The sequence below is a fragment of the Eleutherodactylus coqui genome, chromosome 4, assembly GCF_035609145.1.
Source record: "Eleutherodactylus coqui strain aEleCoq1 chromosome 4, aEleCoq1.hap1, whole genome shotgun sequence".
In the NCBI taxonomy this organism is placed as follows: Eukaryota; Metazoa; Chordata; class Amphibia; order Anura; family Eleutherodactylidae; genus Eleutherodactylus; species Eleutherodactylus coqui.
This window is the reverse complement of record NC_089840.1, coordinates 277211080-277234827: the sequence shown is the minus strand read 5'-3', so window position 1 is coordinate 277234827 and position 23748 is coordinate 277211080. Positions and strand designations below refer to the sequence as shown.

At 46.6% G+C, this 23748-nt stretch overlaps 2 protein-coding genes and 2 pseudogenes across 2 annotated transcripts in view; 3 read left to right on the top strand and 1 right to left on the bottom strand.

The window, feature by feature from the left end:
• The window catches only part of LOC136624514 (zinc finger protein 585A-like), a 37064-nt pseudogene extending 27580 nt beyond the window's left edge, over positions 1–9484 (top strand).
• Positions 1–23748, bottom strand: part of LOC136626716 (zinc finger protein 27-like) — a 659137-nt gene that overhangs the window by 76849 nt on the left and 558540 nt on the right. The window lies entirely within an intron of this gene.
• LOC136624460 (gastrula zinc finger protein XlCGF66.1-like) lies at positions 1013–5709 on the top strand. Its single transcript, XM_066598439.1, has 6 exons — positions 1013–1143; positions 1524–1703; positions 1793–1916; positions 1999–2063; positions 2434–2536; positions 5657–5709. Exons 1-6 carry the CDS (start codon positions 1066–1068, stop codon positions 5686–5688), a joined length of 582 nt encoding a protein of 193 aa, XP_066454536.1. The 5' UTR covers positions 1013–1065; the 3' UTR covers positions 5689–5709.
• The window catches only part of LOC136624991 (zinc finger protein 208-like), a 64727-nt pseudogene continuing 63545 nt past the window's right edge, over positions 22567–23748 (top strand).

The window sequence follows — 23748 nt, the reverse complement described above, 5'->3', positions numbered from 1 at the left end:
GGCAAATGAATGCCAGTCAATGGCGTCCGGGTCTGTGATCACTAGGATAAGCTATGATGCACTGCAGTACAGAAGTATAGCCGTGTATTATCAGAGCGATCATAGCCTCACAGGTTCATGTTCACTCCGGGGACATAAATATATATGTATGAATATTAGTTTTGTTTTCATCAAACCCTGCGGTAAAAATCCCATTATTTACCGAGTTCTTGTGTTTATCATCCTTAGGGCACACGCACACCGATGCTTTTTCATCTATTGTCATATAAAAAAAAAATCGATACCAAAATCAGGTGACTGCAGCGCCCGTTCATCTGAGGGGGGGATTCAATTGGAGCTTTTTGTTTGGAGAAATGTTCCAAGTGAAAATACATTCCACCATGTCCCGTTCTTGTCCGAATCTCAGCTGAGAACAGTACCTGTCACTGTGTGGTGTCCCGCACATCGGATGCACATGGATGGGATGGCCAAGTGCCGAGGATCTTGGGCGCAACTTTGTAAGCATCTGTCCGCATGTACCCTTAGGCTGTACTTACATTGGCGCCTGCAAAACTGATCCAGTAAACTCAGACCGATACTGAACTCACCGACCTGCATTCTTGCCTTTGACTGCGATTTGTCATAAATAGGCAGCGCTGCGCATGAGATTTTTACGTGTGTGAAGATAGCACGTTGTTCTAAGAGTAAAACAGAACATTCACAATGCCTCGTATAAACATCACACAGCACGCCAGGGTGCGGCAAATTTATAGTTACATAGGAAATAATGAGCGATAATAATCACCCAAAAATAAGACACGCTGCGATATCTCTAACTCTCAGTCCGAGAGAAAAATCGCTCACGTAAAATAATGGCTCTTTTCACGTGTGATTTCTGTTCATCTCGCAACGTACAGAAATCGTACTGAAAATCGCCCGTGTGAATACACCCTTATTTATAGCCGTCTTTGAATCCCCTATAATCCAGAGATTTGGGGTGGTTTACATTGTCTCATCTTCTCTCCGATCAGGATCCTCGGCTGATATCTTCTATATCAGATAATATTCCTGATTGACCCGACAAGGATGGAGAGGAACCGGGACAAGATGGCGGAGAGTATATTCACCCTCACCCTAGAGATACTCTTCCAGCTTACAGGAGAGGTGAGAGATTCTGGGGATGACGTCACGTTCCATCATTCTTATCTATGTCAGTCTCTGGTCACATCTACGGCAGAGGATTTACTGCTGATTCATCATAAATGCCGGGAAAATAATACAGCCGGTTGTTCTGGAAGAATGACGGAAACCCAACAGATCTACTATAAGGCAACTGGAGGTTGTTGGGGGTCATTATTGTCTGTCATCTAACAGAACCAAAACTCTGATCATTTTGTTCTTCTGCTCCTGTGACTGAGTAGAACAACGGAGATGATGAACACAGATGTGAGGAGAATCTTAATAATTGTTGGCCATAACTGGAGACATGAAGGACTCTGGGAATGTCTGCAGTGATATTTATGGATGTGTCTCCCCATAAACAGGATTACACGGTAGTGAAGGAGACTTCTAGTGATGGCTGTCAGGCCCCGGTGTCTGATGGATGGGGAAGACCCCTGAGCCCAATCACAGGGCCTCCACCCCACCCCCTGATACTAGAGGAGATCCATGAGCAGAAGATCCTAGAACTCACCAACAAGATGATTGAGCTGCTGACTGGAGAGGTGATACTGCTGGAAATGCTGGGACATTATACAGTAACGCTATGGCGGTATAACGTGTCTGGGTGATGACAGTATCATTGTGTTGTCAGGTTCCTATAAGATGTCAGGACGTCACTGTCTATTTCTCCATGGAGGAGTGGGAGTATTTAGAAGGACACAAGGATCAGTACAAGGACATCATGATGGAGGACCACCAGCCCCCCTCATCACCAGGTAATAGACAGGACTAAATCCACACGGCCTTTATTATTTGTATGTAGAGAATGAATTCAGTGGCTGTCTGTGTTTTCTGCAGGTAGATCCAGTAAGAGAACAGCAGCGGAGAGATGTCCCCGTCCTCTTCTTCCACAGGATGATCAGGTAGATAGAGAGAAGGTCTCATGAAATCTCTCCTCTGGTCTGTAGGACGGCTGGGAAGGTCTTATGTTCAGTCTTATTATATGATTGATACTTGTGTAATGAGAAAGCTGGAGATGGCAGGATTACAGCCGACCGCAGACATTAGATCTCCGCATCTTATCACTATTTTCTGGTTCTGGAGACTTCTGGTTGGAATAAAGAAGCAACAGGTTGGAGTTATACAGGAGACCTGCAGCTATTTGGCCCAGATCACTACTGCTGTCATGTCATTCCGGCTCCTCATACTAATTAATGACCTTTTCTGGCCATATAAAACCTTCCACACGACTTCTCCAACTGTGTGATGACTTTTACAATATTTATTTCACAGCTGGTGAAACTGGAGGAAGATCTGATCCCTATTGATGCTACAGAGACACATCTGAGGGGGGATCAGCTGTGTAAGGAGGGGATTCCTACAGATGACCCCCCAGGTGAGACTACATGTAGAGAAGAGTCTGTGTTGTCGGGGTTTCAGCTGTATATTCCCTTATTCAGCCAAAGACAATGTTCACATTGTTTTCATTATTCGCTACTAGAGATGAGCGAGCATTGTTCTTCTCGAGTAACTGATTACTCATCCGAGCAAATGTGGGGGCGCAGTGGGGGGGGGGGAGAGTGAGAGAGATCTCTCTTTCCCCCTAGCTTCCCGCTGCTCACCCCTGCCACCCCTCCGCATTTGTAATCAGTTACTCGAGAATACCGATATTTGCTCGAGAATCAGCCTTAAACGATACGTGCTCGCTCAGCTCTATTTGCTGCTCAAAAAAAAAATTAAGGGAATATTTTTAATCAAATTAAAAGTAAAACTATCAGTCCGGCACATGGAGACTCTAAATAGCAGCTTTTTAAAAATCCATATTAACCCCTTAAGGACGCAGCCCTTTTTTTACATCTATTATCTGTTTTTCCTCCCCCTTTTAAAAACGAATAACTCTGTTATTATCCCTGACATGTATGTCTGAGGGCTTGCTGTTTGCAGGATGACTCGTAGTTTTCAGTGATATTATTTAATATATCATATAATGTACTGAAAAACTTTCTAAAAATTTTAAGTGGAGGGAAATGGGAAAAATAACTAAATTCCGCCATCTTTGAGTGCGTCTTCTATAGCATACACAACATACATCTTTTTCTACGGGTCAGCATGATTACTACAAGGGCAAATTTATTTATATATATATATATATATATATATATATATATATATATATATAATATATTAAAAGTCCGGACTTTTACGGACGCAGCGACACCGAATATATATTTCATTTAATTATTTAGATTATTTTATTATAAACTAGCTTACCCGTCGCGCGTTGCTGCGAAGACAGACATACATACATACATTTGTTTTTATATATCTAGATAACAACCAATCACAGCGCATCTCACATGTTACCTCAGTGGTATAATATATAACAACCAATCACAGCGCAGCTTTCATGTTACCTCAGCAGAAAGAGAAATGACAACCAATCACAGCGCAACGTTTATTCTGCCTCAGCTATATAAAAAATAGCAACCAATCACAGCGCAGCATTCATTTTACCTCAGAGGTATAATATATAGCAACCAATCACAGCGCAGCTTTCATGTAACCTGAGTAGTATAAGAAGTATCAACCAATCACAGCACAGCTTTCATGTTGCCTCAGCAGTATAATATATAGCAACCAATCACAGCACAGCTTTCATGTTACCTCAGCAGTATAAGAAATAGCAGTATAAGAAATAGCAACCAATCACAGCACAGCTGTCATTTTACCTCAGGATTCTCAATATCCAGCAATTGTCTTGCGAAACGTTCGGCGGATGCATCATTTTGTAGTTGAACACGCATCCCGTTGCTCGTAATGCCTTTTGCTTTCGTGCTTGAGATGGAAATCAAATGATCTTTGTCTGGGGGGGCATAACTGTCGATGATGCTCGCACGTGCGCCACCTATCGTAGGATAGTTGTACTATGCCAGTAATCTTCCCAGGAGTGTACTCAACAACTTCCCAAAGTTTCATGGCGATTGGATGAATGGTGTAGTAATGCATAAAGGACAGACAGACATTTTTATATATATAGATGACATCAGGAAGTGAGAGAATTAGATTCTGTACGTAAAATTTGGACGCTAATTCTTTTGCGCTTAGAATTGAATAATTGAGTTGGGACCCATTCGCTTTTCCTATTTATGACATAATCAATGCTCATGCCAAATTTTGAAGTTTCGATGACATTGGGAAGTGAGAGAATTAGATTCTGTACGTAAAATTTGGACGCTAATTCTTTGGTGCTTAGAATTGAATAATCGAGTTGGGACCCATTAGCTTTTCCTATTTATGACATAATCAATGCTCGTGCCGAATTACATCGGGAAGTGAGAGAAATAGATTCTGTACGTAAAATTTGGACGCTAATTCTTTTGCGCTTAGATAAGAAAAATGGAGTTGGGACCCATTAACTTTTCCTATTTATGACATAATCAATGCTCATGCCAAATTTGAAGTTTCTATGGCATCGGGAAGTGAGAGAATTAGATTCTGTGCGTAAAATTTGGACGCTAATTCTTTTGCGCTTAGAATTAAATAATCGGGTTGGGACCCATAAACTTTTCCTATTTATGACATAATCAATGCTCATGCCAAATTTCATGTTTCTACTACATTGGGAAGTGAGAGAATTAGTGGCAATGATGGAAATCGAATGATCTACGTGGGGGGGGGTCGTAACTGTCGACGACGCTCGCACGCGCGCCATTTATCATAGGATAGATATACTATGCCTATAATCTTCCCAGGAGTGTACTAAACAATTTCCCAAAGTTTCATGGCGATCGGATGAATGGTGTAGTAGCGCATAAAGGACAAACAGACAGACAGACAGACACACACGCATACATTCAATTTTATATATATAGATGTAGCAAAAGTTTTTTTTTACTTATTATTTTTTATTTTTTTTAATGATTAGTAAAACTTTTTTAAACTTACTCTTACTATTTTTTTTTGCCCCCCCAAGGGGACATGAACTTACGATGTTCTTAAAAAGTGGGCGAATTGGGAAAGGACCACAGCTGCACCCCTTGGTTGTGGTGGTCGTCATTTCTACGGTTTTCATGTTGCAGTAAAAATGATATGTCTTAATTCTGAGGGTCAGTACGAGTACAGGGATACTAAATTCATACAGTTCTTTATATGTAGTAATGCTTAAACATTAAATAATAGAGATGAGCAAGCGTACTCGGCCACGCCCCTTTTTCGCCCGAGCGCCGCGATTTTTGAGTACTTCCGTACTCGGGCGAAAAGATTTGGGGGGCGCCGTGGGTGAGTAGGGGGTTGCATCGGAGAGTGGGGGGGGAGAGGGAGAGAGAGAGGGCTCCCCCCTGCTCCCCGAATCTTTTTACCCGAGTACGGAAGTACTCGAAACTCGTGGTGCTCGATCGAGTAATTACTTGAAACGAGTTAGTTCGCTCATCTCTATTAAATAAGTTTTTTAGAAAATATAATGGCTTTCTATTATTATATTTCATCTGTATTATTTTTATCATTTTTCCATTGATAGGACTGTGTGAGGGCTCGGTTTTTGTGGGGTGACCTGTAGTTTGCATTGGTGCCATTTTTGGTAACATATTACTTTTTGATAGCTTTAATTCAATTTTTTTCTTGGAGTGACCAACAATAATGCAATTATTCCACTGCCTATAGTTTTTTTTCTGATAGAGACCTAAGTAGACCTTTTTGGATGTAGTGATACCAATTTGTAGATTTTTTTAAATTTTATTTTATTTTCAATTTTTATCATTCTAATAAAAAAAACTTGATTTCTCGACTATTTCATTCGGAGACAAAGCTGAAGACCATGGGTATAGCTACTGCCGCTAGGTGGTGGAAACTAAGCAAAACAAAATTGTTAGCTCCTCCTACCAGCTATATACCTCCTGCAGAAACCAGCTAATCCATTTTAGCTTAGAGTCCCTGAGCTCTATGGTCTATGGCGGTGAGGTGAGTATTCTCTCCACTGAGGTAAGTATTCTCTCCTCCCTCTCATCTACCCCCACCGCCACTACAACCACCTTTCTTCACGTAACTCCCAAACCTCTTACCGGGACCTCTCTACCTATACTGAGCCCCCTAGCAGATGCTCCTTGGCGTGGCATACCTCTGTGTGGTATGAAGACTTCCCTTTGGGAAATAGTTCCATTTTCTCTTTTACAGGCCTCCTTACAGCTGTGTCTCACGTGGCTACAGCCCATAGGGATGTTGGAGGACTCCTTCTCCTTTGTCCTTACCCCAGGTGGCATTGATTTTCATCGCCCATTCGTGACCAGCAGATATTATTTCTAAGCTACTGGTGGTAAGAGTTCTCATTTACCACAAAGCAAAGTCAGCCGTGTGTGGTTCTGTACAGAAGAAAAGGCTTCAGTTTTGTTTCTTTTGCCGCTCCAGGCCCCGGACTTTGAATCACAAAATATCCTTGCAAGACCAAAATCAAAGGCTCTCCTACAAACCATGTCCGTTCTGGTGTCCCTGACCACTATACTCCAAATCAGCATGTACTAAATCTTCTGTGTGTATGGCTGTTCCCAACCATGGCAGTCAGAGTAGGAAGATGACTTCTCCTATTACTAAATTGCCCATGTCTCAGACATCTGCGTGAGGGAGGTCATCTCTTTGAGCTATGCCATAGAGTTTTCCGTCCGCCCCCAAGATTGCTTCTTCAGTTCCAGAATTCCGGTCATCTCCTTGAAAGACCAATGCTTTGGTTTATGTGATACACACTCTCCTCTCAGGGTGTAATTGTCCCTGTTTCCCCTCAGCACAGTGCAGGGGGTTCTATTCCAATCTTCATGTTACTCAAGGAGGACGGCACTCTCCGACCCGTTCTGAATCTGAAGAGGTTAAATCAATATGTCAAGGTTCAACAGTTCCAGGTGGAGTTTTTGAGATCTGTCGTTGCATACATGGAACCATAGGAGTTTCTGTTATCCATCAACATCAAGGATACGTATCTTCATATTCCCAATGTCCAGCACATCAGCGATTCACCCAGTGATCAGTGGGTGGTTTACAGGAAAACAGAGAATGCCCTTACTTGGATGAGGAGTTTGCAGGCAACAGCGAGCCTCTAGGTTTGGTTATAAAGTAAGCATGGAAGCATATGGGGGCTTTATATCTCTATGTTCCAGGCTTGAAAAAGAAGGCAAATCTGTTTATAAGCCATCCAAAACGCGTTGCACTTCTCTGTGATTTTTGTACTGTTTGGCCTCTGTCCATGGAATGAACAATGTCATGTGAATGGGAAAAACTTTTAATGTTTAGATTTTAATTAGAGATGAGCGAACACGTTCGGCCCCGCACCTTTTTCGCCCGAACACCGAACTTTGCGAACACTTCAGTGTTCGGGCGAAAAAGTTCGGGGGCCGCCGTGGCAGTGCGGGGGGGTGCGGCGGGGAGTGGGGGGGAGAGGGAGAGAGAGAGGGCTCCCCCCTGTTCCCCGCTACTGCCGCCCGCGCCGCCGCGCATCTCCCCGCCCCCCGGCGGCACCCGGACCTTTACGCGCGAACACTGCAGTGTTCGGCAAAGCCGGTGTCCGGGTGCGGATGTGTCCGTAACGGACATGTTCGCTCATCTCTAATTTTAATACAAGCCTTACAATTTGTATGAACATTTTATATACAAATGTCATAAACTATCAGTATAATTGTAATATATTTAAAATAATTAAAATCCATTTTATTCTTGGCAGATGACGACACCAGGAGCTCAGAGGGACATCTGATATCAACAGACTGTAAAGTGGAAGATCCTGGTGACATACAAGATACATATGAGGAGCCTCCTATTATAACAAATATACCCTCAGTCCTTCACAGCAAAAATCTTTCTTCTGATTTTTCTAAACTGGTTCCATCTTCTGATTCATTGCAGATTGTTAAACAAAATACAATTTATGGAACAGATGTTGAACATCAAAAAGTACACAAAGTGGAGAAGCCATATTCATGTTCTGAGTGTGAGAAATGTTTTAAGCACAAATCACATCTTGCTGTACATCAGAGAATTCACACAGGAGAGAAGCCATTTTCATGTTCTGAATGTGGGAAATGCTTTAACAATAAATCAGATCTTGGTAAACATCAGAGAATTCACACAGGAGACAAGCCACATTCATGCTCTGAATGTGGAAAATGTTTTAACAGAAAATCACATCTTGTGTTACATGAGCGAGTTCACACAGGGGAGAAGCCATTTTCATGTTCTGAATGTGGGAAATGCTATACGAATAAAAGAGATCTTGTTAAACATCAGAGAATACACACAGGGGAGAAACCATATTCTTGTTATGACTGTGGGAAATATTTTAACCGAAAATCAAATCTTGCGTTACATCAGAGACTTCACACAGAGAAAAAGCCATTTTCATGTTCTGAATGTGGGAAATGTTTTAACCGAAAATCAAGTCTTGTGTTACATCAGAGAATTCACACAGGGGAGAAGCCACATTCATGTTCTGATTGTGGGAAATGTTTTAAGCAGAAATCACATCTTGCTGTACATCAGAGACTTCACACAGGAGTGAAGCCATTTTCATGTTCTGAATGTGGGAAATGCTTTAACAATAAATCAGATCTTGGTAAACACCAGACAACTCACACAGGGGAGAAGCCATATTCATGTTCTGAATGTGGAAAATGTTTTAGCAGAAAATCAAATCTTGTGTTACATAAGCAAGCTCACACAGGAGAGAAGCCATTTTCATGTTCTGAATGTGGGAAATGCTATCCGAATAAAAGAGATCTTGTTAAACATCAGAGAATTCACACAGGGGAGAAGCCACATTCATGTTCTGATTGTGGGAAGTGTTTTAAGCAGAAATCACATCTTGCTGTACATCAGAGAATTCACACAGGAGAGAAGCCATTTTCATGTTCTGAATGTGGGAAATGCTTTAACAATAAATCAGATCTTGGTAGACATCAGAGAATTCACACGGAGAAAAAACCATTTTCATGTTCTGAATGTGGGAAATGTTTTAACCGAAAATCAAGTCTTGTGTTACATCAGAGAATTCACACAGGAGAGAAGCCATTTTCATGTTCTGAATGTGGGAAATGTTTTACCAGTAAAGCAGATCTTGGTAAACATCATAGAATTCACACAGGAGAGAAGCCATATTTATGTTCTGAATGTGGGAAATCTTTCATACATAAATATGTTCTAAAGAAACATAAGAAAATTCACACAGAGGAGACACCATAGTCATGTTTGGAATGTGGGAACTGTTTCAAGCAGAAATCACATCTTGCTGTACATCGGACAGTTCACACAGATATTAATGAAATAAATGTGACTCCATGTTCTATCCTTTGCGTAGTCATTTTGTGAGCAAGTAGCCATCTTCGGTGTCAATTTTTTTGTGCTTTTCCTTTGAGAAGATTTGCTAAAATGTATTGAAGAATAAGAAGGGACCTTGATGTTTAAAACATTCCAAGGCCCTAGATTGAATGTCTCGGGTCATTGTGCCTGTTCTCCTTTCTCTGTCTAAACAATTATTGTTTATAATTAAAATATCCTTCTGTTCGGAGAAGTTAATCGTGCCTTACAAAAAAGTAAGATTTCATCAAAGTGTCTATCTTACCCTTAAGTTGTGACTAGAGATGAGCGAGCCTTAGATTGAATGTCTCGGGTTATTGTGCCTGTTCTCCTTTGTCTCTCTAAACAATTATTGTTTATAATTAAAGTCCCTTCCTGTTTGGAGAAGTTAATCATGTAGGATTCTACTGCGTCTTTGTTCATTTTCCCTTCACCAATTTAGTTGTAAATTCCTTATCTTGCACGTTTATGTTTCTTTACTGTTCAATAATTCTTATTGTTCTAGTTGCACAACAGGCATCAAAGAAATCAAAATATTTAATCACATCACCATAAAAAATATTCAATACTCAATACAGAAACAGCTTTACATCTTCTCGTTCCTAGACCTGTCAATGTATAACACATATCGCATTGTGAAATATACTTGACTTCAGAATAAACTACTAAATCATCTACAACATTTCTTAGATTAGCAGAGAAATATGTAGGAATCCGGACACGTGAGTTGAATTTTCTTTGCTTTATTTTTGTTTAACCCCTTAATGACATGGCCTATTTTGAGCTTAAGGACCAAGCCTTATTTTTCAAATCTGACATCTGTCACTTTCTGTGCTAATAACTTTTGAATGCTTTTACTTATCAAGGTGATTCGGAGATTGTTTTTTCGTGACATATTGTACTTTATGTTAGTGTAAAAATTTCATCAATAAATTTTGTCCTTATTAGGAAAAAAAATCCAAATTTACTGAAAATTTGGAAAAATTCACAATTTTCAAACTTTGAATTGTTTTTGTAAGATAGAAAGTCAAACACCACAACATAGTTATTAATTAACATTTCCCATAGGCCTACTTTACACAACAATCATTTTTTAAGTGTTATTTTACTTTTTGCAGACTCCACAAAGTATATAAATTTAGCAGTAATTTTTCACATTTACTAGCAAATTTCAAAATCTAAATTTTTTAAGGACCAATGCAGTTCAGACATAGTTTTGCCGAGCCTGTATATCAGAATCCCCCATGAATTGCCCCATTTTAAAATCAGCACCCTTCAAAGTATTCAAAATGGCATTTAGAAAGTTTATTAACCCTTTAGATGTTTTACAGGAATTAAAGGAAAGTGCATCAAAAATTAGAACAGTTCCTTTTTTCTACTGATTTTCAATATAAAACCTTTTTTTATATATAAAACAGTAGGAGTTAGCAAAGAAACAAAACTTGGAATGTATTACCCAGATTCCGCAGTTTTTATAAATGCCCCATATGTGGACGTAGCCTGTTGTATGGGCACATGGTAGGTCTCAGAAGGAAAGGAGCACTTCTTGTCTTTTTGAATGCAGATTTGGCAGGAATAATTTTGAGACCCCATGTAGTGTTTGCAGTGCCCCTGAGGTAGCAGTACATTTGAAACCCCCAATAACTGACCCCATTTTGGAAACTACACCCCTCAGGGAATTTATTAAGGGGTGTAGTGAGCGGTTTGAACCCACAGATGTTTGAGGAATTTTTTTTAACAGTTTGAGTTCAATACGAAAAAATCCAATTTTTCACATAATGTTTAGCTTTAGGCCCAGATTTTCATTTTTCACCAGTGGCAGAAGGAAAAACGTACCCCATGATGCGTTACCCAGTTGCTCTCGAACACGGAAATGCCCCATATGTGGACGTAGCCTGTTGTATGGGCACATGGCAGGACTCAGAAGGATAGGAGCGCTTCTTGGCTTTTTGAATGCAGATTTTGCTAGAATAATTTTCAGACCCCATGTAGTGTTTACAGTGCCCCTGAGGTACCAGTGCATTTGAAACCCCCAACAACTGACCCCATTTTGGAAACTACACCCCTCAGGGAATTTTTTAAGGGGTGTAGTGAGCGGTTTGAACCCACAGGTATTTGAGGAATTTTCTTTTAACAATTTGAGTTGAGAACGAAAAATTCACATTTTTCCAATAATGTTCAGCTTTAGGCCCAGATTTTCATTTTTCACCAGGGGCAGAAGGAGAAAACATAGTCCATAATGCATTACCCAATTACTCTCGAGCACGGAAATGCCCCATATGTGGATGTAAACTGTTGTTTGGGCACATGGCAGGGCTCAGAAAGAAAGGAGCGCTTTTTTTGAATGCAGATTTTGCTGGAATAATTTTCAGACACCGTGTAGTGTTTGCAGTGCCCCTGAGGTACCAGTGCATTTGAGACCCCCAACAACTGACCCCATTTTGGAAACTACACCCCTCAGGGAATTTTTTAAGGGGTGTAGTGAGCGGTTTGAACCCACAGGTATTTGAGGAATTTTTTTTAACAATTTGAGTTGAGAACAAAAAATTCACATGTTTCCAATAATGCTCAGTTTAGGCCCAGATTTTTATTTTTTACCAGGGGCAGAAGGAGAAAACGTAACCCATGATGTTACCCAACAGGGAAATGCCCCATATGTGAATCTAAACTGTTTTTAGGGTGCAGGGCTCAGAAGGGAAGGACTTAGCATGTGGCTTTATGTACAAGCTGTGCGAAGTACATCAGGGTAAAACGTCAGGGCAATAAAAAAATTAAAATTTCAGGGACGTGTGGTAGATCTTAAAACACTCATTTATACAGAGGCCGGGTTGTGTGGGGCACGTTTCACACTGGTATATGGTGTCTTTTCTTATCCCCTGTTTGTAGCACACTCTGCACCTCTTTTGGGTCCTTCCCTTCGTCGCAGTGGAGGGAATTTCACTGAGAAAATGCTGCCCTGGTACAATTCTTGTGGCCTCGCTTCCAGAAGTACTGGGCCTCTCCCCCACCTCCTGGTCCCCAAATATTAGGTCCTTGATAACTTCCTCTTGAAATTCAAGGAATGTCCCCCTGTGGCCTGCACCTCGGAACAGCACGTAGGCATTATACAGTGCCATCTGTACGAGGTGCACGGCCAGTTTTTTGTACCACACCCGTGTTTTCCGCATGGCTCTATAGGGCTCCAGTACCTGGTCTGATAGATCGACCCCTCCCATGTACTTATTATAGTCGAGGACGCAGTCTGGTTTGGGGGTCTCTGCACTGGTACCTCTTACTGGGCAGGGGGTACTGCTGTGGCCGTGTATTGTCATCAACATAAGGACATCCCTCTTGTCCTTATATTTAACGCACAATACATTGTCGCTGCATTGGGTCCGGCTCTCACCCCTTCTGAGCAGTTGCCCAAGCAGCGTCTTAGGGAGGCTTTTTTGATTTTTCCGAACAGTGCCACATGCCACTGTTCCTCTGGAAGCGAGGCACTGAAACAGGGGGACACTGGTATAAAAGTTATCCAGGTACAGATGGTAACCCTGGTCTAATAGTGGGTGCACCAGTTCCCACACTATTTTCCCTGTTACTCCCAGCATGGGGGGGCATTCTGGGGACTCAATTTTAGTGTCCTTCCCCTCGTAAATACGGAACTTGTGGGTGTACCCTGATGTACTTTCGCACAGCTTGTACAACTTCACACCATACCGTGCCCGCTTACTGGGCAGGTACTGGCGGAATTTTAGCCTCCCCTTGAAGTGTACCAGGGACTCATCTACTGCAATGTTTATCTGTGGGGCATACGCCTGGGCAAACTTGGCGTTAAAATGGTCTATTACGGGCCTGATCTTATACAACCGATCGTAATTGGGGTGATCGCTGGGGGGGGGGGGGGGGGGGGCACAGCTGGTTGTCATTGTAGTGCAGAAATTTTAAAATACGCTCAAAGCGCGTCCTCGACATCGCCATGCAGAACATTGGGGTGTGGTACAAAATATCGGTAGACCAGTACGCCCTGATTGTTGGCTTCTTTATTAGCCCCATGGTTAGTATAAGCCCCCCAAATTTTTTTATCTCTGGTGCATCCACAGGGGTCCACTTATCGGGTCTGGCGTAGCTGGAGGTGGGATTTTCTTCTATAAAATTCTGGGCGTACAAATTCGTCTGGGTAACAATATGGGCAATGAACTCTTCAGAAAAAAAAAACTTGAAGAAGTCCTTCCCTCTGAGCCCTTCCGTGTCAAATTGAATCCCTGGGTTCCCAATAAAATCAGGGATCTGGGGTCTGTAATCTTCCGGGGTACTCCAGTGAGCATCTGATGCATTGGGGTCAGTGGCGGTCCTTGGACGCCTTCTCGGGGGTGCAGGGAGCTCAGACTCGCTGGATGAGGATGAGGAGTCGGAGAATGCCAAAAAAGTGGGGTCGTCATCACCACTACCTGAGTCCGAGTCTGATGCAATGATTGCATACAGTTCCTCTGAAGTGTACCTCCTGCGGGCCATATTTATATAAAATGGGGCACACGGGGAAAAAGTTTTATTAGATTGGACACTGCGGGATGGGGTGACCACGGGACGGGGGTCGGAAAGAACGCGGAAACTTATGTGGTGTATTCACGTGTTTTTTTTTTTTCTTTTTTTACACAGACGAATACACTGACAAAACACGGACTAACGACACACTACACACTAGACGGACTAACGACACCTTACACTAACTAATGACGGGTGACGGGACAGGTAACAAAATGGGAACAACAGGAACTTTTTTTTTTTTTTTACACACGAATACACTGACAGTACACGGACTAACGACACGCTACACACTAGACGGACTAACTAAACGCTACACTAACTAATAACGGGTGACGGGACAGGTAACGAAATGGGAACAACAGGAACTTTTTTTTTTTTTTTACACCAAGGGATACACTGACTACACGCTGCGCTACACTACACTGCTGATCGCACGCTACAGCTCACTCACTACACTTCTGATCACACACTACAGATCCCTCACTCACTACACTACACTGCACTTCTGATCACTCACTCCACTCTGCTACACTACACTGCCTGATCAATCACTCACTACACTCACTACACTACACTGCCTGATCAATCACTCACTACACTCACTACACTACACCACACTGATCACTAACACTCACTCCACTACACCACACTGATGACTAACTCCTCTCCACTACACTGATCACTAACTCCACTCCACTACACTCCACTCCACTCCACTCCACTCCACTCCACTACACTGATCACGCACTCCCTGCCTAATCTACACACTAATCGCTCTTTTTTATCACAGTAGGTGCTCTATCTACAAGCACCGGATGCTTGCACATGGAGCCCCTACTGTAAACAGCGCGAAGTCCGCTGCTGCGCTGTGATTGGTCAGGGAGTTTTTCCCTGACCAATCACAGCGATCGTGGGGGAGGGACCGCTCTGATTGGTCCCCAGCCCGGACGCAGCACTTGTCTGCTGACTATGTCAGCAGACATCACTGCTGTGTCGCCGCGATTGTCACCGCGGCGACACTTTAATGACATGACGTACCAGGTACGTCATGTTGCGGGAAGTATCCCGCTACCATGACGTACCAGGTACGTCCAGGAGCGGGAAGGGGTTAAGCTTGCATGATCAGGTACATGGTATCACGAGAACACGTTTCAGCGTAATGCCTTGTTCACTTGTTCGGTGAACAAGGCATTACGCCGAAACGCGCTCTCGTGATACCATGTACCTGATCATGCAAGCTAAAACGAAAATAAAGCAAAGAAAATTCAACTCACGTGTCCGGATTCCTACATATCTCTCTGCTATTGAACAAGCCACAGGACCGGATGGCTAAACGGACCGGAGGTTGATTTTCTATGCGTGTACAGACCACAAGCACCGCAAGCTCTTCAGAAGGTGAGATAACTTTTTACTATTTCTTAGATTAGGGAGAAAAACCTGGGTAGAGGGGGAGATGATGGAACAGATATGAAGGGGGATTGGGGGGGGGGGGTGGAAACTTGGGAATGAAAGGGGATAAAAGAGATTGTAGGAACCGCATTAATTCCAGCATATTTATATCCTTTTTAAGTTATCTACTTTTTACTAATACAGTATTCCAACTGAGAACAAACAAAAGGGGGTGTTCGCCAGAGGCTTGGAATAGAAGTTGATATGCATCCTTTTATTTATTTATATATATGTGTATATATATATATATATATATATATAATTAAATTGTATATTTGAAAAATTATGTTTTAGGTACAAAATCTTCTAAACGAAAGTTATCAAACCAAAGCCCCCAGATCTCCTTGAAATTCTCAGCCCCATCATTTCTATGGGCATGTAGTTTTCATAAGTACAATGTTCTGACATCATTCGAGTTATTTCAGTCATTGTGGGAGTGTGGCAAGTCCTCCAATTACTCAATATTAGTAGTTTAATGGAAAGAAGCCCATGTGCTACTAGTTTTCTAACTTTAATAGGGGCCCTATCCCCAGCAACAGGATTACTAGTTCGGGCTATGGTTGAACTCCCATCCCCACAACCATGCTTATAAGAGAGAAAAAGGCCTGCCAAATTGGCTGAACGTTCAGACAACCCCAAAAAATATAGAGTAATGCCCCTTTTTTTCCCCACAACCTCTCTAACATCTGTCTTAGGTCTTTGGGGAAAAAAATCAGATGGTCTCACCTATAGTAACGTGTAACCACCTTACAGTGTAACTCTAATAAATTAGCGCATAGTGAGGCTTTATTCAGACACTGTTGAAGATCCCCATCTTTCTTCTCTACAAAGAAGAAATCATCTGCCACCGAGGATTTATATGGACACATTTACCTCCTCTTCAGGCTTTCAGCAATATAATGCTTGAGGGTCTGTCTTTCCAGACAAGTTATACATATGACTCTTGATCAACTTGCAATCTGGAACAGGATCAATAGTACAACCCCCTTCTCTATGAGGTGGTAATTCATCCACTTTTTTTTTTTTTAGAAGAGACATCAGCAAACTCCCTGATAAACTTCGGTAAGTGTACCGCTTGGTCTGCGGAAATATTTACTGAAATGCAGTTATGTTTTGAAGACGTATCCCACTTAACAATGTCCCCTTTTTCCCTATCCACCGGCAGGTTGTGCAACCTCAACCATGGCAATCCCAACACCACCTGTGCAGGGAGAGACGCAAAGACAAACAAAATTATATTTTCACTATGAAACAATCCAATTAAACAAACACCAAGTACAAAAGATTTTAAACACCTTTGAGACAAGAGGAAGGGGGTGGATGGGAATCGATGGCTGACATTGGTATCAGGCAGTCCAAGTTTTAATGCAAAGTCCCAAATGTTTGGCCACATCAAGGTGAAATAAATTAATGAAGGCTCCACTATCTAAAAAAAACATCACAGGAAAATTATGCCTAGTAAGAAGTATCTCAGCAGGAAGGATGACATCCAGGAAATTTATAGGCCTAGAGGAAACTTCCCCTTAACCTCCAGGCCAGCTAGTTTCCAGACTTGGATCCCTGGAGAGGACACAACTGAAGAAAATGTCCCCTTTGGCAGCAGAAGAAGCAGCGACCTCTGCATCCTCATTTCCACCTTCTTTCAGCTCCACCTGACAATGAAACCAATTGCATAGGTTCTTCTAAACCAGCGGACTCCCCGGGTGTGGCCAAAAATTGCTCACTAGTCGGCGCTCTAACTTGTCGACCAATCCGTATGGCTAATGACATAGTTGCATCCAGACTTCTAGGGGTGGGATACAAAACCAGCTGAACTTTAATCTTATCACATAATGCAAAACAGAATTGGCTCTGTAGCGCTGGGTCATTACCTTGAGTCTCGTTTACCCACCGAGTAAAAATCCTCAATGGATGACTTACCCTGTAGCAAACCTCTAGCCTTACTCTCAGCCAGAGATATCCTATTGGAGTCATCGGGAATCAACCCCAAAGCAGCAAAAAAAAAAAATCTACAGAAGTGGGTGGAAAAGAAAAGGCCCAGACCTGAGGGTCTCCGTGCAGCCTAGAGATAACAACCCCCACATTCTGAGACTCATCAGCCGAGGAGATGGAGTGCAATTTGTAGTACAACTTGGAGGATGCTCTGAAAGCAACAAACTCCGCCTATTACCGATCTGGTAAGTGTGGCTTAGACTCCTTCAGTGGTTAGATAATGCCCCAATGGCATCCATAGGAAAAGCAAGGCAAAAATAACCCCAGTGAGAAAATATAAAGGCTGCTTATCATGTCACATTCACAAGGCACCCCTCACCGAGGGCAACAAGCTGCAGCATATACATGAGACATATATATATATAGCACCTCCCCATGTACATTACACACACACATATATATATATATATATATATATATATATATAGCACCCCCCATGTACAATACAAATATATATAGCACACCTCACCGAGGACCGACACAAGGCTGTGTCACCACCGAACAACGTAAAACACAAGATAAGAGCGAAAACTGACCCTGCTGCTAATTGGGAAAGGTCCCTGCCTAAAAGCAGACTAGCGCTCTGATAAGGCCAAGTAAACATCTCTCAACCGGCTACCTGCCCTACCAGGGGGGCAAGAGAGGAAACCGAACCACAGTGCAAATAACCGAGGGAGGGGAATATACAGCAACCTAACTAAGGCCTCCTTCCCACGAACGGATTTACGCCGCGTAAATTCGCGGCAAAAATCCGCTGCGTTGCCCGCTGCTATTAGGTTCTATTGAACCTAATAGCTCAATGCTCACGATGCGGAATTCCACCGTGGAATTTCGCACCGTGAAATCTCCCGTCCTCACCCGCAGCATGCTCTATTTGCTGCGGGTGTACGCGCTGACGGCTTCCATTGCAGTCAATGGAAGCCGTCCGTTCACGCTATCTCCCGCTGTAACACAGCGGAAGATAACGTGAAAAAACGCTTTCCCGTCTACCGCCGCCGCGTCATATGACGCGGCCGGCGCGTCACGTGACACGGCCGGCGGCGTCATGTGACGCGGTGGGCATGTCACATGACGCGACGGCGGTGGGCGGTGAAGCGTCTTCACGCTATCTTCCGCTGGTAAGTATGGGGTCTCTGGGGGGCGCCGTGACGGGCTTCACTGCGGAATATTCCGCTGCGGAGCCCGTCACGCTCGTGTGAAGCCGGCCTAAGAGCTGCACAGCAAACTGGGAGGACATGACAGCTCCAAGCATCATGCCCAAATATAACTGCAATACCCAGCAGAGAGCTGAGGGGGAGGGGGGCGGGGGGAGTATACAGCCGTCTGTACCTGCTGATAGACCAGAGGAGAAACCATCTAATAAACCTCTCAGAGGAGGAGGGGGACTGAGGGAAATACCAACATGCATCTATATGGGTGCCGACAGCAGCAGGAAACCCCTCACAGAGTGTCACCGGCAACCCGCATAGGAGCCGAGCGACCAGTCAGCCTCCACATCGTGGCTAACAAACCGCAACACCGTCATGGCCAACAAGACGCGGTATATACATTATACACACATATATAGCAGCCCACATGTACATTAATTGCATATATGGTCCCCTATATGTACATTACACACATGGCTCCGTCTCACACACGCTCGGCTCCGCTCTTCCGTCTCACACACGCTCGGCTCCGCTCTTCCGTCTCACACACGCTCGGCTCCGCTCTTCCGTCTCACACACGCTCGGCTCCGCTCTTCCGTCTCACACACGCTCGGCTCCGCTCTTCCGTCTCACACACGCCCGGCTCTGCTCTTTCGTCTCACACACACTCGGTTCGGCTCCTCCGTCTCGCGCACACTCGGTTCGGCTCCTCCGTCTCGCGCACACTCGGCTCCTCCGTCTCGCGCACACTCGGCTCCTTCCGTCTCACACACACTCGGCTCCTCCGTCTCGCGCGCACACTCAGCTCCTCCGTCTCGCGCGCACACTCAGCTCCTCCGTCTCGCGCGCACACTCAGCTCCTCCGTCTCGCGCGCACACTCAGCTCCTCCGTCTCGCGCGCACACTCGGCTCCTCCGTCTCGCGCGCACACTCGGCTCCTCCGTCTCACACACACTCGGCTCCTCCGTCTCGCGCACACTCGGCTCCTTCCGTCTCACACACACTCGGCTCCTCCGTCTCGCGCGCACACTCGGCTCCTCCGTCTCGCGCGCACACTCGGCTCCTCCGTCTCACACACACTCGGCTCCTCCGTCTCGCGCACACTCGGCTCCTTCCGTCTCACACACACTCGGCTCCTCCGTCTCGCGCGCACACTCGGCTCCTCCGTCTCGCGCGCACACTCGGCTCCTCCGTCTCGCGCGCACACTCGGCTCCTCCGTCTCGCGCGCACACTCGGCTCCTCCGTCTCGCGCGCACACTCGGCTCCTCCGTCTCGCGCGCACACTCGGCTCCTCCGTCTCGCGCGCACACTCGGCTCCTCCGTCTCGCGCGCACACTCGGCTCCTCCGTCTCGCGCGCACACCCGGCTCCTCCGTCTCGCGCGCACACCCGGCTCCTCCGTCTCTCGCGCACACTCTGCTCCCCCGTCTCGCGCACACTCGGCTCCTCCGTCTCGCGCGCACACTCGGCTCCTCCGTCTCGCGCGCACACTCGGCTCCTCCGTCTCGCGCGCACACTCGGCTCCTTCGTCTCGCGCGCACACCCGGCTCCTCCGTCTCGCGCGCACACCCGGCTCCTCCGTCTCTCGCGCACACTCTGCTCCCCCGTCTCGCGCACACTCTGCTCCTCCGTCTCGCGCGCACACTCGGCTCCTCCGTCTCGCGCGCACACTCGGCTCCTCCGTCTCGCGCGCACACTCGGCTCCTCCGTCTCGCGCGCACACTCGGCTCCTCCGTCTCGCGCGCACACCCGGCTCCTCCGTCTCGCGCGCACACCCGGCTCCTCCGTCTCTCGCGCACACTCTGCTCCCCCGTCTCGCGCACACTCGGCTCCTCCGTCTCGCGCGCACACTCGGCTCCTCCGTCTCGCGCGCACACTCGGCTCCTCCGTCTCGCGCGCACACTCGGCTCCTTCGTCTCGCGCGCACACCCGGCTCCTCCGTCTCGCGCGCACACCCGGCTCCTCCGTCTCTCGCGCACACTCTGCTCCCCCGTCTCGCGCACACTCTGCTCCTCCGTCTCGCGCGCACACTCGGCTCCTCCGTCTCGCGCGCACACTCGGCTCCTCCGTCTCGCGCGCACACTCGGCTCCTCCGTCTCGCGCGCACACTCGGCTCCTCCGTCTCGCGCGCACACTCGGCTCCTCCGTCTCGCGCGCACACTCGGCTCCTCCGTCTCGCGCGCACACCCGGCTCCTCCGTCTCGCGCGCACACCCGGCTCCTCCGTCTCGCGCGCACACCCGGCTCCTCCGTCTCGCGCGCACACCCGGCTCCTCCGTCTCGCGCGCACACCCGGCTCCTCCGTCTCGCGCGCACACCCGGCTCCCCCGTCTCGCGCGCACACTCGGCTCCCCCGTCTCGCGCGCACACTCGGCTCCCCCGTCTCGCGCGCACACTCGGCTCCCCCGTCTCGCGCGCACACTCGGCTCCCCCGTCTCGCGCGCACACTCGGCTCCCCCGTCTCGCGCGCACACTCGGCTCCCCCGTCTCGCGCGCACACTCGGCTCCCCCGCCTCGCGCGCACACTCGGCTCCCCCGTCTCGCGCGCACACTCGGCTCCCCCGTCTCGCGCGCACACTCGGCTCCTCCGTCTCGCGCGCACACTCGGCTCCTCCGTCTCGCGCGCACACTCGGCTCCTCCGTCTCGCGCGCACACTCCGCTTCTCCGTCTCGCGCGCACACTCGGCTCCCCCGTCTCGCGCGCACACTCGGCTCCCCCGTCTCGCGCGCACACTCGGCTCCTCCGTCTCGCGCACACACTCGGCTCCTCCGTCTCGCGCACACACTCGGCTCCTCCGTCTCGCGCACACACTCGGCTCCTCCGTCTCGCGCACACACTCGGCTCCTCCTTCTCGCGCACACACTCGGCTCCTCCGTCTCGCGCACACACTCGGCTCCTCCGTCTCGCGCACACACTCGGCTCCTCCGTCTCGCGCACACACTCGGCTCCCCCGTCTCGCGCACACACTCGGCTCCTCCGTCTCGCGCACACACTCGGCTCCTCCTTCTCGCGCACACACTCCGCTTCTCCGTCTCGCACACACTCGGCTCTGCTCCATCCACTTTCTGAATACATCCTGATGGGACACACAAACTGCAGGTCACACAGCAGAGTCCTGCATCCACTGAGCGGAGAGACCTGGTCATGTGACCCCTTGTCTCCTCCCACACTGATCACATGATGGTGACATCATCACAGGTCCTGTAAGCACAGAACAACCCCACGGCTCCTGTCCGGCTGCAGGTGGAGGTATGTGGGGGTCACAGCTTCCCCTTGTGGAGACCCCGGGGAGGTGCAGGAGATTAGCGGCCACATAATGCTCCTCTGGGGAGTCTGGGATGCACATAGGAGATGGTACAAGGCCTCTGCAGCGCCCCCTATTGGCAGGCCTGTAACATGACTGGGAATAGAAGCCTCCGGAAGGCAGAGAACATCTCCAGCTACAATCAGGATTATTCGGCCTCCACTACAAATTCGCTTTCTACAATCCGTACAAAATCCCCCCAGAAGAATATAAATAAGTGACACAACTGATAGAACGAGCGCTTTCCCCAAATCCCCGCAAAATGCCCCTTTTTCTGCCTCCTGCGGCCCCAGAATCCCCCATGAGGTCTTTAGTCCTGGGAGCCCCTTCTGCTGAGCGGCTGCAGACGGACAGCAGCTTCTGCCGGCGCTCCGGAGGAGTCTTACCCCGTTCCTCGCGGCCGCCGGCTCACTGATGCTCTGGGGTTTGGGAGGTGCAGCCGCCGTCTCGTCGCTCCAGAATCTTCCGTCTTCTGAAACCAGTAAATCCCCCAGAACTTCTCGGCTCGCAGCTCCCGGCTGGATGTGCTGTTTGTAGCATTTAGCGGAAGCGCTGGACACGTTTTGGCCGCCCGATCCTTCTTCAGCGGCCGGACTCCTGCAAATCACTGGGGAAGAAATAGCGGATAACATGTTGTATCTTCATAGCGTCATAAATCCCCTGGTTAACCCCTTCCTGCTCCGCGGCTTATATGTACACGCTGGGTGAGAAGGGGCTACTGTGATTGGATGAATAGTTACACCCTATGGATGGTGCCGGCACAGAAGTTGCTTCCCCATCATCCGCAGCTGAAGAAGGCTATAACTTACTGCTGGCCTCGCGCTGCAACAGCAGGGATCGGTGAGAACATCAATGCCAGCAGTTAACCCCTTACATGACAATTAATGTTGATTGCGGCATATAAAAGGTTCACAGAAGGAGAACCATGTAAACGTGGAGAGCCAATGGGTTGCCATGGCAAATAAAAGCCAGTCAATAGCATCCGGGTCTGCAATCACTAGGATAAGCTATGATGTACTGCAGTACAGAAGTATAGCAGTGTATTATCAGAGCGATCATAGCCTCACCGGTTCATGTTCGCTCCAGGGATATAAATATTTATGTATATTAGTTTTGTTATCATCAAACCCTGCGGTAAAAATCCCATTATTTACCGAGTTCTTGTGTTTATCATCCTTAGGGCACACGCAAACCAACGCTTTTCATCCAATGTCATAATAAAAAAAAAATCGATACCAAAATCAGGTGACTGCAGCGCCCGTTCATCTGAGGGGGGGGGGGGGAATTCAATTGGAGCTTTTCGTTTGGACAAATGTTCCAAGTGAAAACAATAGCAGCATGTCCCGTTTTTGTCCGAATCCCAGCTGAGAACCGTACCGGTCACTGTGTGGTGTCCCGCACATTGGATGCACATGGATGGGATGGCCAAGTGCCGAGGATCTCGGGTGCAACTTTGTAAACATCTGTACGCATGTACCCTTAGGCCGCACTTACATTGGCGTGTGCAAGACTGATCCAGTAAACTCAGACCGATAATACATTTACAACCTGCATTCTTGCCTGTGACTGTGATGTGTGAATTGTGAGAAAAAGCAGCGCTGCACATGAGATTTTTACGTGGGTGAAAATAACATGTTGTTCAAAGAGTAAAAACATTCACAATGCCTCGTATAAACATCACACAGCACGCCAGGGTGCGGCAAATTTCTACAGTTCCATAGAAGATAATGAGCGATATCACCCAAATATAGGACACGCTGCGATCTCTCGATCTCTAACTGTCAGTCCGAGAGAAAAATCGCTCATGTAAAATAATGGCTCTTTTCATGTGTGATTTATGTGCATCCCACAACACATAAAAAT

What these genes read in the sequence shown, in the direction of transcription:
- LOC136624460 (XM_066598439.1), top strand. Translation starts at nt 1,066, where the DNA reads ATGGAGAGGAACCGGGACAAGATGGCGGAGAGTATATTCACCCTCACC. An exon ending in CCAGCCCCCCTCATCACCAG is followed by an intron (nt 1,917 to 1,998) that starts GTAATAGACAGG and finishes TGTTTTCTGCAG; the next exon opens with GTAGATCCAGTAAGAGAACA. An exon ending in TTCTTCCACAGGATGATCAG is followed by an intron (nt 2,064 to 2,433) that starts GTAGATAGAGAG and finishes TTTATTTCACAG; the next exon opens with CTGGTGAAACTGGAGGAAGA.